The sequence below is a fragment of the Mastigoproctus giganteus genome, chromosome 13 (genome assembly GCF_048544385.1).
Source record: "Mastigoproctus giganteus isolate SK-2022 chromosome 13, ASM4854438v1, whole genome shotgun sequence".
Classification (NCBI taxonomy): domain Eukaryota; kingdom Metazoa; phylum Arthropoda; class Arachnida; order Uropygi; family Thelyphonidae; genus Mastigoproctus; species Mastigoproctus giganteus.
The window spans coordinates 7,099,829-7,114,917 of record NC_143587.1 but is presented as its reverse complement, the minus strand read 5'-3'; the positions used below and the strand labels follow the sequence as shown (position 1 = coordinate 7,114,917).

The 15,089-nt window shown below is 38.0% G+C and overlaps 1 protein-coding gene across 1 annotated transcript in view; it reads left to right on the top strand.

Moving 5' to 3' along the window:
- LOC150075742 (uncharacterized) overlaps positions 1 to 15,089 on the top strand; it is a 292,105-nt gene that overhangs the window by 71,030 nt on the left and 205,986 nt on the right. Inside the window, exon 8 of the mRNA XM_090387865.1 lies at positions 14,319 to 14,439. Within this exon, the coding sequence (XP_090243991.1) occupies positions 14,319 to 14,439 (121 nt within the window). The remainder of the gene's footprint in view (positions 1 to 14,318; positions 14,440 to 15,089) is intronic.

Genomic DNA, 15,089 nt, shown 5'->3' with positions numbered 1-15,089 from the left:
GCTCAGCTCTAGAGTCTTCATTGTGGTCTGGGGGAATGTAAACCAGGCAGCATTGGAATTGGTGAAGGGGACTCCTCAGCATCATGCAGACTGCCTCAAAGTTGTTTGACTGGCTCACTCGTGTCCTTATTGGCTGTAATCGATCGTTAAATAGGATTTGAACACCTCTGCCCCTCCCGCTAATCCTATGATTCCCTGTGTGTTTGTAAGGGGTGTTAAAAGGGGTAAGATCAAGCTTCTATCTGCTGTTAACCATGTTTCTGTAAGGCAGATGACATCAAACTCATTAAGAAATAGAAGTCTGGAGACAATGAAGCTTGTTTTTTAGGCTGTGTATATTCTGCATAAACCAAAGAATCTCTCCTTCATGTGGACCTGGTAGCTTGTTATCCTTTTGTAGCTATGGCTGTTTATCTTGACCGCTGTTTATCTGTTGTAGGCGATCGATCTGCTACTCTCTTGGAATGGATATGCAAAGCATATCGTCTTGGATATTGTTTATTTGGATTTCAGCAAAGCATTTGACTCAGTCCCACATGAGTGGTTACTTTATAAGCTGAACAGGTTGGAATCACAGGGAAAATCCTTTGATGGATAGTAGGATGGCTTCAGGGCAGGAGGCAAATGGTTGTGATAAAGATTGGGTTAATGTAAGAAGTGGGGTTTCCCAAGGATCAGTATTGGGACCACTGTTGTTTTTGATTTTCTTAAATGACATCGATGAATGGATAGAGGGAGTGATGTCTAAATATGCAGATGTAAAGATTGGTAGAGTAGTTGATTATCACTGCCAAGCAGAGCATAAACCTTAGGCATTCTTGAACCATATAGCTTCTTCAGAGTGACCTAGATAAACTTCAGGGATGGTCAGAAAAGTGATGGCTATGCTTTAATTCAGAAAAATGCAAGGTCTTACACCTGGGGAACAGCAAAAAACTTATATACCTTGGTGGAGTTGAAGTAAAGTCAGTAGTGGAAGAAAGGGACTTGGGAGTTACGATATGGTCAGGTGTGAAGTTCTCCAAGCATTGTGGACAGGTTGCAAGGAGGCCCATGGTATCCCATCAATGATTTATTGAACATTTTTGATTAAAGCCTTGTGGGAGAAGCGACTGGTAGGTGAGGGCCATGCAAGACTGCATGCAGGTGCCTCCCCACCACTGCCGCCTCAACACTGGCTCTCTGAGTACCAATTTTTTAACAGTTTTCAAAACTGGAGTTGTCCGGGCAAGGACACAACTCCAGCTTTGAAAATTGTTAAAAAATACTTCTCATTGCAAAATTTATAAATGACCTTTATAGAATTATTAACTAATTATTTAGCAGCCTTTGTCACCAAAAGGAGAGTTACTTATTACAAAGAAGCACACTATCGAAGTGCAATAAAAAATTTGTTTTTTAATTTTAACACAAAAAGTAAATGATAGATTTCAATCGGAATAGTTTTCCCTTGATAAGCATCGAATAATGCATAGATAATGTGATTTTTAAATTTTTAGCTCCATTAGCAATAGAAATGGGGGAGGACACGAAAAGTACTTGCATTTTCCTGTCTGGCACTGCCATTTTTAATTTTCAAAATAATTTAAAATTATAATTTGAATCTACTCGTTGAGCTCTTTCCAACAATGTATAATAAGCTATAGGTTGTCAACAACATTTTTGCCCCCTCCCCATTTTACTCCCCCAATTCTCAGACAAATTTTTGTCAACAATGATCAATGCATTATGTTGGCCCACATGATGTACAATCCATGCAAAGTTTCAAGTCAATAGGTTGAGTGGTTCTAGAGATACAATGCTGTGACAGATGGATGACAGACAGACAACCGAGTGACATTATAAGGGTCCTTCGTTAGACTACGGACCCTAAAAAGACATTGAGCTTCTTGAAGGGGTCCAGAGACTTGTAACTCACCTGGTGAGATTTGTGAAAGGGTAGTGTCCATATGAGGAACGATTTCGATTATTATGGGTTGCACAGCTTTGAAACTAGGCACCTTAGAGGAGCTTGATTGAGATGTTTAAGGCTCTAAGAGGCAAAAGTAAAACGAATGAGGATGCAATTTTCACAATTATAAATGATTCTAGAACTAGGCCATAAATTCAAGTTATGGGTGGAAAGGTATTGCAGGAAGTTTTATTTTAAACAGCGAGTTGTAAATTACTGGAATAAGTTACCTACATGGGTGGTTGAGGCTGATAGTTTCGGCAAATTCAAAGGTCACCTACAGGAAGAGGGAAATGCATAGGTTGTGTATTTTTATTTTATTAGTATTATTATTTTACTCTTTTATTATTATTAATTATTTTTTTTTGGCTGGTGTAGCATAAACCTTAGGCATTCTTGAACCATATAGTCATTACTAATACTAACTCATCTGCCTGCTGATTTGCATGCACTTCTGATCATTTCTTCTGACTGCTGCAATTTCATTGTCACAGACTATATATATAATATAAGTAGCATCTCCTACTAATATCTATTTCTTTGTGGTTATAGATTTTGTATTCATTTGCTGCCAGCATTTAGTATGTCGATTTAAATTTATTGTGCCTGGGCATGCAGTAGGGAAGAGTATTGCAAATGTTCAATTCCTATCAATTTTGCCTGTATGCTGAAAGAAAATGGCACTTGCATTGACTAACTCACTTCCTTTGAAAAGATGTATAATTTATTTCGGTCTTTGAGTTATCTTTTATAGAAAGATGTGTAATTTTAAGATGTTATTTTTACAAATAACTATATGTATATATAATGTTTTTCAAATAAAGACCTATTAAATTATCAGCAGTCTCAAAGTGATGAATAGGTAGCTGTTGCTTTGTTGTTTTTTTTTTATTCATTTTACAACAGAGAACAGCATACAATTTTAATGATTCCAAGGCATCCACCATTCCCCCCCCCCCTTGGTGCAGAAATTGATAAATATACAGGGTATACCATCAATGTTGCATAATTGACATGGAAAATGATTCCTTGGCCAAAAATAAACCAAAAATTGTTCAGAACACTTTCAGTTTAATTTTTGATCAAGGTGATTAATTCTGTGCCAATTATGAGTATGAGACATTAATGGTATATGCTCTATACGAAAGTTTGTTTCTAGTATTAGAGAGAGAAAGAGAAATCTTTATTGCAACACAGTGATAGTGATGTACATATTAGTGTGGTTGCAACTGCCCATCGCGGCACAGTGGCCAGGGGTTAACAATGTAATGTAAAGACAAAGTTGCCTGAATAAACCAACAAAATAAAAGAGTACAATAATAATGACTAAGTTAAATAAAGTATTAGAAAAATAGAGAAATTAATTGGGTATACTAAACATTAAGTGAGTGTATAGAACATTAGTCACAAAATACATAACATTATATACTGTACATTAAATAGCATAATTATATACTGTACATTAAATAGCATAATTATATACTGTACATTAAATAGCATAATTATATACTGTGCATTAAATAGCATAATTATATACTGTACATTTAATTGAGTAAGAGAATACATTGATCGGTGGCGTCTCCGTGGCCAGGTGGGAGGGAGCAGCAGTGCGTAGCACACGCTTCTTGATTAGACCGGGGTTCGAGCCCGTCACCACCAAATACGGAGGATGCGGGAAGGTCAGGGAATGACCACCGCATATCCCGGAGCAATATGGCCTTAGTTGCTAATGCTCCTAAAAACCAAATAACAAACAAACAAACATTGATCGGTACTCAGGTTATAATAGTGATGGCTTTGGCCACCCACTACGGAGTATTCTTTTTCTATACTGTCGATCCTGATTAAACTTGTTGAAGTCGATATCTAGATCTTGGATGTGTGATAATATCTGCTGAGGAAGGAACCAGTCCGACAGGTGAAGGCGTGTTTTCAGTGGGAGTAGCTGTGCATTTGCTTGCAGATGTGCCATGGGGATCCTCCATGCACAGTTATCCCAGAAAGGAGGGAGAGGAGATGAGACCAGTCATGAGTTTGACTGTAATGACGATTCTTCTTTCATCAGTGAGTCGCTTGAGCCTTGGCCTACTGGACATGTAGACATGTATATTATCTTATGTAGGGCAGCTCCCAAATGCTAGTTCACCTCTGCTGTGGTATGCTATGATGATACAGAAACTTCTGAAAGGATAGGAATGTTTATAGTGCTATGTTTGTTGTGTATGTTTTTGTTATGTTGTTTAGTTGTTTCTGGCCACCAGGAAGCAACAAGCACCAGGAAGTTGCATCCTGGTACCTGCCAATGCCATGAGGAGGCGGGAAAAAACTGAGTGCGAACTGCAGCGCACTTTGAGTGTCACATACTGAATGTCCAAACCATTCAAAAAATGAGCCAATAAAATAAAGTAATAAAAATAGTAAAATAAAAGGAATTAAAAAATTTAAAAATAAAAAAAATAAAATAAAATAAAACTTAAAAAATCAAAGAAAAAAAATAGATTAAATAATCCAGCACCAATGCAAGGCTGGTGCGAGCAAGGTCAAACACAATAGAGGAAAGAAAAGCAGAAAAATGAGAAAGAAGAATAAAAAGTAAAAAAAAAAAAAAAAAAAAAGTAAACACTTGACAGACAGACAAAAGGAAAAGACATGAATTAAAAGGGGATAGAGGAAAGAGATCCACATAGGATAACATGTGTTGACAGATTATCTTGCCTCAGGACCAGCAGGAGACAGGACAGGAAAACAGTGGTTGTTCAGCATTGTACAAGTAAAATTAGGAGTTGTCAAAGGTGGTGATGAAGATGGTACTTGAGTTAAAGACAGTGGTACAGGTGATGGCCTGGACTGAAGGTGGAGCCAGAATAGGAGTAGTTACTGGAATTGAAGCACTAGTCGTGAGTTGTCCATGTCCGGTGAAGGCTTTATGTGCAAAATCTTCCAGAAGATTGAATTTTTCTTTGGAGACCAAAAGAGATGATTCATCTCTCTTGGTCTCCTGGAGAAAATGGTTGAGACACAGCAGACAGCGGCTGACAAAGATCCAAGTAATATGGACAGGTGAAAAGAACATGCTGCCAGTCTTCTGGGCTGCCACAGTTACAGAGGGAAGAATCAGACAGAATAAACATAGAAAGTTTAGCGTGAAGGGAACCGCGGCCATTTAGAAGAAAGAGAGTATGGAGACTTGGACAAAACCATTTTAGTACAGACTTTCTTGAGGCAAACGACACTGAATAAACTTAGTTATGACAATACCTTTTGAAAAAGAAGAAGAGTGCCTATCTTGGCAGAGTTGGACTAGGTGGTTCCATCAACGAGTTTTTTTGGTTTTAGGATCACAGTGGATAGTAAGAGTTATATCTAAAATATTTAGATATAAATATTTTAGATATAACTAAAGTTATATTGGCCTGTTATAATGTAAGTACACTCATCGGTGAAGACAGGATATTAGAGCTGGAAAAGGAATTAGAAAATGTGAATTGGAATATCATCGGTTTGGCTGAAACAAGAAGAAGAAATGAATCACTTATAAGTTTATCAAGTGGAAATCTGCTGTACACCAATGGAAACAGTGAAAGGAGTGAAGGTGGAGTTGGGTTTCTGGTCCATAAAGATTTTAAAAACAACATTTTGGAATTCAAAAGTACATCACCAAGAGTGTCAAGACTAATATTCAAGATTTCTAAGAGATACAAGCTAAAGATTATAATGATTTATGCACCAACATCGAGCCATGATGATGAAGAGGTTGAAGAAATGTACACAGAAATTGAGAGTCTTCTAGATGAGCAGAAAACCCACTACACTATTATTATGGGAGACTTCAATGCTAAGGTTGGAAAAAGACAAAACAGCGCAGAAAGGGGAACTATAGGAAATTTTGGAATTGGTGAAAGAAATGAAAGAGGTGAAAGACTTGTGGAATTTGCAGAATCTCAAGGACTGTCAGTAATGAACACTTTTTTCAAGAAAAGGGTGAACAGAAAGTGGACATGGAAGAGTCCAAATGGATTAACTACTAATGAAATCGACTTCATCCTCACTAACAGAAGATATATTGTGAATGATGTTACCGTCCTGAATAAGGTAAATGTTGGAAGTGATCACAGAATGGTAAGATGTACACTTGATATAGATGTAGGAAAGGAAAGGAAAGGAAAAAACTGACTCGAGTAAATAATACAAAGGTCTTTGAGATAACAGAAGAGGAGAAAAAGCAGTATGTACTGGAACTTAAGAACAAGTATGAGCTTCTGTAGACTGCTGAGGACCAAGATATCGACGAGGAATATTACAACTTTTTGAAAGTGATAAAGCCCAAGACACCTATAGGGAAAAAGAAATCCAAAGAAGAAAAAATTAGTCAAGAAACACTTGTCATGATGAACCGAAGACGACAAATGAAAAGCAAGAAAAACACTGACAGGGAGAAAATTGAGTATACTGAGTTATGCAAAGCCATTAGAAAGAGACTCAGAGAGGACATAAGAAGATTTAACACAAGAAAAGTAGAACAAGCATTAAGGGAAAACAAAGGATTTAAATCAGCAACCATGAGCAGTAATACAGAAAGACAAATGATACTGAAACTGAAGAATAGCGATGGTGTACTTATAAACAGCAGAGAAGGCATAATTCAAATAGCAGAAGACTACTATAGAGAATTATATAAGGAGCAGGGGAATGATGCCAGCAGTGGGGAAGATGGATTGCAAAGTAGCAACACATACGACATACCCAATATTCTTCCTGATGAGGTAGAACATGCATTGAAGAAAATGAAGAATCAGAAAGCCCCGGGGGAAGATGAAGTTACTGTGGAGTTGTTAAAATTGGGAGGAAGAGACATAACACAAAAACTGGCAAGGCTCTTCACAAAGTGCATTAGAAAAGGTGTGACGCCTAAGCAGTGGAATAATGCAATCATAGTTTTGCTGCATAAGAAAGGAGATAAATCAGAAATTGGAAATTATAGACCAATTAGCTTGTTATCCCACATCTACAAGTTGTTCACAAGGGTCATTAGAAAGAATACTTGATGAGAATCAACCGAAAGAGCAAGCTGGCTTTAGGACAGGATTCTCAACTATGGATCACCTTCATGTAATATCACAGCTAATGGAGAAAGCAAATGAATATAAAACACCATTATGCCTGGCCTTTGTGAATTATGAAAAGGCATTTGACTCCATACAGCATAAGGCAATGTTTCGGGCACTGGAAAGACAAGGCATTGATAATCCATATATTATGATTTTGAAGAAAATATACGAGAGTGCTACCTCCTTTATTAGACTAGACAAAGACAGTAGGAAATTTAAAATTGAGAAAGGAGTTCGACAAGGAGACACAATATCTCCGAAGCTGTTTACTGCTGCCCTTGAGGAAGCTTTCAGAAGATTAGACTGGTCGCAGAAAGGAGTCAATGTGAACGGAGAGTACTTAAACCATTTACGATTTGCAGATGACATTGTGGTTATAAGCCACGATCCCAAAGAAGTAGAGGAAAATTTTAATCAGTTATGCACAGTTAGTAAGGATTTTGGACTAAAGATGAATATGGCTAAAACAAAAGTAATGATGAACAAGTATGCCACAGAAAGGGAAACAATGATTGAAGGAGCAGTAATTGAAAAGGTGGAGTCATATACTTATCTGGGACAAGTTGTTATTAGCTGTAATAATGATAAATGGCTGGAAGTCAAGAGAAGAATAAATTTTGGATGGATAGCATTCAGGAAATATAGTCACATACTGAAGAGCAATATCCCAGTTTGTCTGAAACGTAAAATAATAAACCAATGTATACTCCCCACCATGACTTATGGAAGTGAAACTTGGGCACTCACCAAAAGAATGGAAGAGATGCTGAGAACTACACAGCGAAGAATGGAACGAATTATATTGGGAATCAGACTGTTAGATAAGAAGAGAAACACATGGATTAGGCAGCAAACTCAAGTAAAGGACATTCTTATCAAAACTAAAGAACTAAAATGGTCTTGGGCAGGACACATAGCTCGAAGACATGATGACAGATGGACTAAGAAAATAACAGAATGGTACCCAAGAGGAGCTAGAAGAAAACCTGGAAGACAAAGGCGGAGATGGATAGATGAAATTCATGAGTTTGTGGGTAGTAAATGGATGTCCAGTGCTCAAAACAGAAGGAACTGGAAAGTTGCTGGAGAGGCCTTCATCCTGCAGTGTATTGAAAATGGCTAATGATGATGATGATGATGATATCTAAAAAGTCAATGGAAATGGTATGTATAAGATAATCGCAAAAATCTCGATAAGTGATTTGGAAGTCCAGAGGCAGGGAACCATTTAAAACTTGTAATGCAGCTGTCGAGATAGTGTGACAGGAACGACTTTTCATTTAGAGCAGTCTTTGGATAGATTAAGCGTTTCTGTTGAACAGCACCTTCTTAGTATATCAAAACCAGTTGCCAGATGCACAAGTATAGAAGTATATTTGACTTTTTTTTTTTTTTTTTGTCCATTAGCATTAGTAGAGGCATATGATGCAAGAAAGCAAGCTTATGCAGCATCAGCCAAAAAAAAAAAAAAAAAAAAAAAAACCACAACCATTTCACACCTCCATTTGTTCCAAATACCTATCCAGCTCAGCCTTAAATTTATTTAAGCTATCAACTTCCACAACAAAGGATGGAAGTCTGTTCCACCAACCAACTACCCACTGGCTAAAGGCTAACTTCCACACATCTATCCTACATCTGTCTTTCCTCATTTTGAATTTATGCCCTCTCAGGTGATTATTCTGATCAAGAGATCAAGAGGAAGAATCGCATCAACATTGAGCATGCTCACACCATTCAAGGCTTTATACACCTCAATCAGAACACCTCGGTGCCTAGTCTCCAGACACTGTAATTTGCAAAATTTAAGCCTTTCTTCATAAGAGCAATCCTTTGTTCCATTCACTAATCTTGTTGCCCTTCTCTGTACTCGTTCCAGCAACTCTACATCCTTCTTGAAATGAGGCCACCAGACCTGTATACAGTACTCTAGGTGTGGCCTGACCATTGCCTTATACAAGGGGATAATCACCTCCTTATCCCTGCTACAAAAATTCCTGTATATCATTGACAGGACACTATGAGCTACTCTTACAGACTGTCTGCACTGCTCAGAAAACTTCATATCTGCCTGCACAATTACCCCCAGGTCGTATCTATATTTTTTCTCTTACCCCCCCATGACCTTTTCATTCTCTACCATTGTCAGTGTAGTACCACAGAGTTAGTGCTTCCGAATTGTGCAGGCAGATATGAAGTTTTCTGAGCAGTGAACGGTCTGCAAGGATAGCTCATAGTGTTTTGTCAATGATTATACAGGAATTTTTCTAGCAGGGATAAGGAGGTGATTATCCCTTTGTATATGGCAATGGTCAGGCCACACCTTGAGTACTGTATACAGGTGTGGAGACCTCATTTTAAGAAGGATGTAGAGCTGTTGGAACGAGTACAGAGAAAGGCAACAAGAGGAGTTAGTGCTTCCCATATGTAGTACTTTACATTTGTCAATGTTAAACTTCATTTGCCACCTCTCAGCCCATCTGCTCAACTTTTCTAGATCCTGTTGCAGCAGCGTACTGTCCTTAGTTCCTTAACAACCCTGCCAACCTTTGTATCAACTGCAAATTTGGACATTAAGCTTGATATACCATCATCAGTATCATTTATAAATACAGAAAAAAAAACAATGGGCCAAACAGTGAACCCTGAGGGACTCCACTAATAACATTAGTCCACGATGAGCAGTGTCCATTGATTACCACTCTTCTTTGATTACCTGTCTTCTCCCATTCAACCATCCCTTTATCCATAGCAGCAATTTGCCTGCAGTGCCACACTGCTCCAGTTTGTGCCGCAGTCTTCCACGTGCAACAGTATCAAAAGCCTTTCTAAGATCCAAATATATGATATCAAATTTATTTCCTGCATCCAGTTCCTTTGTGACCACATCATAGTATCCAATCAAATTGGTCAGGCAAGACTTTTCCTTAACAAAACCATGCTGTGTCCGAGCCATAACTGAAGTCCTGTGTAGATGATTCTGCAGTGCTTCTTTAAACAGTGCCTCTATTAATTTTCCTGGAACAGAAGTTAAAGTAACAGGTCTATAATTATTTGTGTCGTCCTTTGATCCTCCTTTGTGAATTGGGGTCATATTTGCACATCTCCAGTCCATGGGTATCTTCCCTGTGTCCAAAGAAGCTCTCATAATTATTGCTAAGGGTTTGCTTACTTCCTTTGCTGCCTCCTTTAATATAACTGTATAGATCCCATTCACCTCGGGTGCCTTTTTTTTTTTTTTTTGTTTAGCTTCAACAATTTCTCCTCCACTTTCCTCTCAGTTATTACAAAATCATCTAGCTCACTGCCAGAGTTTAACTCACCTCTGGCATTCCCATCCCTGAATAACCCCTCATGGGTTATTCAGGGATGGGAATGCCAGAAGTGAGTTAAACTCTAAGTAGATGTAAAATATTATCAAAGTAGATGTAAAATACTCATTAAGTTTGTTAGCCACCTGAGCAGGATCATCAACAGTTGAACCAGCAATATCCAGTGGACGAATCTGATTCATCCCTTTCCTTCTAGAGTTTACATAAGTAAAGAACTCTTTGTTGTTTTTGTTTTCATCCTTTGCCAAGGATTTCTCATAATCTGCCTTTGCCTGCCTAATCTCCTCTGTGACTTGGTTACAGACCAGCTTATATCTGTTGTAAGCTTCCATGTCACTCATTAATTTATATGTATCCCATGAATTTTTCTTCTGCCATATGTCTCATTAGTTCATCTGACATCCCTTTAGGCCTAAACCTTGAACAATATTTCTTAGTTGGTTGTTATTTGTTGTTGTTATTTGGTTTTTAGGAGCATTAGCAACTAAGGCCATATTGCTCCGGGATATGCGGTGCTCATTCCCTGACCTTTCCGCATCCTCCGTATTTGGTGGTGACGGGCTCGAACCCCGGTCTAATCAAGAAGCGTGTGCTACACGCACTGCTGCTCCTTCCCGCCTGGGTACGGAGGCGCCCTCTTAGTTGGTATGTAAAGCCTAATAGCTTCCAAGATAAATTCCTTGAATGCTTCCCATTTTGAATTTGCTATTGGTAACATCATCAGTTTGTCCCACCATATAGAATTTAAATACTGTTTCAGACCACCGTAGTCGCCTTTACGAAAGCAAAAACCCTTCCCTTTACTCCTGATAGTAATTACCTCTTTGAGTAAATCCCACTTCAGCACATTGTGAACACTGCCACTTAGTGGTTCATTTTGTATTTGCATAGCCTGGCGCATCATAGCCTGTTGGGATCATAGCCAGGCTATGATCCCAACAAGGTTGGGATCGTAGCTAATGCACCAAGCTATGATCCCAACAAGTTTGGGATCATAGCTTGGTGCATTACCCAGCAGGAGCAGTGCCTTCACAGGAAGCTTATTTTTCTCAAGATAACTCTTCACTGAAGGACAGAAAACTTCAAGCTCCCAGTCATTGAAGACATCCTATAACCTAGGCCTTCTTGTTACTGCACCAAAACGCTCCCAACATGCCTTTGTCAACCTTTTGTTGTTTAATTACTCTGCGTGTATTAGAGTGATACACAAGCAAAGGCTTCAGCATAAAATCCATGAGGCACTGGCACCCATCAGGAGAGTAAGCCTGTCATATTTCATAGTCTCATCCCCAAGTAAATTAGCCTCATCCTCAGTGATGTATGTTCTCCTGGGTATTCACTACCAGAAGAGGCTGGTTTTGTCAATGTTAAAAACCTGGTGGGTAAGATAATCCTCATGATCAACAAACTCTTAGAATTGAATTTTACAGGTCTCAGCTGCTTTTTTTATCAGTACTGGATGCCTCTCCAAGCCTTTAAACTCTTTTGACATTTGCCCTTTTTTGAAGTGCTCATACCAGCCTCTGCTGGCTTTAAAGTCTTCAAATTGCCCAGCACTGCCACTGGTTGATGGAGCTTTAAGTTTCAGATTGTCATAGATCTGAAATAATCATACGAGTGATGTTCCGCACACCACACGTTGAACAATAATGTTGTTGAACAATAAAAAAGTTGCTAATTGGTTGAGAACAATTGTACGAGTGATGTTCTGTGCACCACGTGTCTGAAAATTTCCACCCATGTCGTTCCAGCTATATCGGAAAGCTATCGGTACTTGCAAATATCATCGGTCCTTAAAATAAACGATCGTATGGAAGGTATATCGGTTCCTGAGAATATCGGATGTCAGTGTCATCGTAAGTCGAGGCCCCACTGTACTGTTTAAAACTTAGTGAATAAAGTTATTTCATTCACTAAGTAATTCACTTCAGTAAATAAGTAATCTATTATACATTATAAATCAGGATATTAGAAGCAATGCTAACTGTTGTGTGGGAGTAATTTTTAAGAAAATTGGGTCGATGGGCTGAGAAATGGCAGGTCATGTTTAACATTGACAAATGCAAAGTACTGCACATGAGTAGCAGTAACCCCAGAGTAACTTATCAACTGTGTGGTACTGCACTCAAGGTAGCAGACGGCCTGGCAGCATTTTTGCATGGGTAGCTCATGGGGTTTTGTCAATGATATACAGAAACTTTGCTAGTATGGATAAGGAGGTGATTATCCCTTTGTATAATATATTTACAGTAAAGAAAAATTCATGCTTTATGGTTTGGGAGAAAATTATTTTAAAATATATTTGACATAATTAATTGAAAATATTGGACATTAATTAGACATTAAAGAAGGTTGTTGTTGTTGTTTGGTTTTTAGGAGCATTAGCAACTAAGGCCATATTGCTCCGGGAATATGCGGTGGTCATTCCCTTGACCTTTCTGCATCCTCCGTATTTGGTGGTGACGGGCCATTGAAGAAGGAAGAAGAGGGATAATAGCGTCACCTTATGAATAAATTCATTGACTGAAGATATATTTCTTCATATATTTCTCCTGCAAACATCCTTTTGCAATTTAAATTTATGTACCCTTATGTATGTTGTCTGAGAAGGTAAGGATGCCACCATCATCCTCTTGCACTAAGTGGGGCTCTTCTGTAGTCACTTTTCTTCTTCAAGAGCATCTTGTGGGATGCGTGATGACTCTTCTTCCTATGATTGAAGCCAGCCCCTTTCAAAATTGGCCATGTGGTAAGCAATGGCATACCAACACATTATCTGATGCCACAGAGATCATAACAAAACCAACTCCAAAAACTGCTGTTAAAGGAAGACCTGCAACTAGGTGGAAGGATGGGCTCAGTGAATTTTTGGGCATGACATTTTGCGATGCCACTCGTATAGACATGATCGATGCAGTTGGAGGAATTTGTTGGTGGCCAAAACAGCTCGTCAGGGAACTGTATGACTGGAAGAAGAAGCCTCATTTTAAGAAGAATGTAGATCTGTTGGAATGGGTGCAGAGAAGAGCAACAAGATTGGCTAAGAACACAAATTTGTACTCTTACAATGAAATATTTAACAAGAGACCTGTTTAAAGTGTTCAAGGCTTTAAGTGGATTGGATAAACTAAATGCTGAGGGCATCCTTACCTTCTCAGACAACATACATAAGGGTACATAAATTTAAATTGCAAAAGGATGTTTGCAGGAGAAATATATGAAAATTTGGATTCAACCAGAGAGGTAGTTGATTGTCAGAACAAAGTTCCATCTGGTGTTGTGGAAGGGGATAGTTTGAATAAATTTAAAGAAGGATTAGACAAAGTATTAGAATGGATGGGTAAATGAAGGGGACATTTTTTTTTTTTTTTTAAAGCTATATAAGTCTGCTTCCTTGTATTATTTTGCCACTAATATTAATCAAGAAGGATGGAAAACTGGTACTAATAAAAGACTGACAGTTGGTTTCACATAAAATGACTAAGAGTACAAATTTGGTCATTTTATTTGTGACACTTCTAACATTACAGTTAGCCTTGTAGACTCATAGAAGAACCACTGTTAAAAAAATTTAATCTGAAATATTCATATAATGACTGTGCTGTAACTATTTGAAAATTTAAAACTTGGTGTTACGTTAAGCATTGTACCTATTGATAACTATATTACAGTTGCTCATAATGCATAATTGTTTAAGACCAAGTTTGTGTTACTAAAAATCATAATAATTAGAAATGTATAACTCAGTTAAGAATTGTGATAAATGTAATTTTCAATTCATTAGTGACATTCGGTTGTTTTTAAAGATACACATTAAGTTGATGGATATATATTGATTAACTTTGATTTTTTTTTTTTTTTTTTTTTTTTATATTAAGAAATTTCCAGATAAGAGAATAAACTGATAATACAAAGTTTTTGTTATAGGTCCTGAAGGGCTTGGGCTCAGCATCATAGGAATGGGTGTTGGTGCAGATGCAGGACTGGAAAAACTAGGAATATTTGTGAAGACTGTGACAGAAGGAGGAGCAGCATTCAGAGATAATAGGTATATATAAATATATCGGTATTGTTGCATTGATTATAGAAGATAAACTTATTTTCTAAAATAAATTTTTTCAGGAAGGGTATACAGCATCATTAAAAAAATCCACCATGTATAAGTATAGTGCGAAAGCATCAATAATACATAGCCAAATCTGAATGAACAGATTATTAGCAAAGTGGCATTGTTTTAAGTTATATCATTGTGAATACTTTCACAACGAGTTGCCAAGATATTGCACTACTTCGAATAAGTAACGCTTCACCTGAGGAGAAGACTAATGTTACTCATTCTCAGATGGATACCACCACCCAGACGGGACCGTTTCAGGGCTATTTTGTATATGTGTGGGATAATAACTCGACTATCCACTTGTCCCTATTAGACTTAGAAAAGCCAAAAAGGTAGAGGGAAAGTAACAGTAGCAGTGGAAGAGGAAAAGAAATGGTGTAGAAGAATGAAAGGGACAGTAACTCCTTCAACTCACACCACTCAAAAACTCCTCGAATAGGCAACGCTTCTCCAGTGGAGAAGGCTGATGTTACCTATTTTTGGAAACTCCGGACATCATCAGGCTCCCCCTGGTGCTGTTTCTGGGCTATTTTGTATTTGTGTGGGATAATAACTTGACTATCCAGTTGTCCCTATCAGAC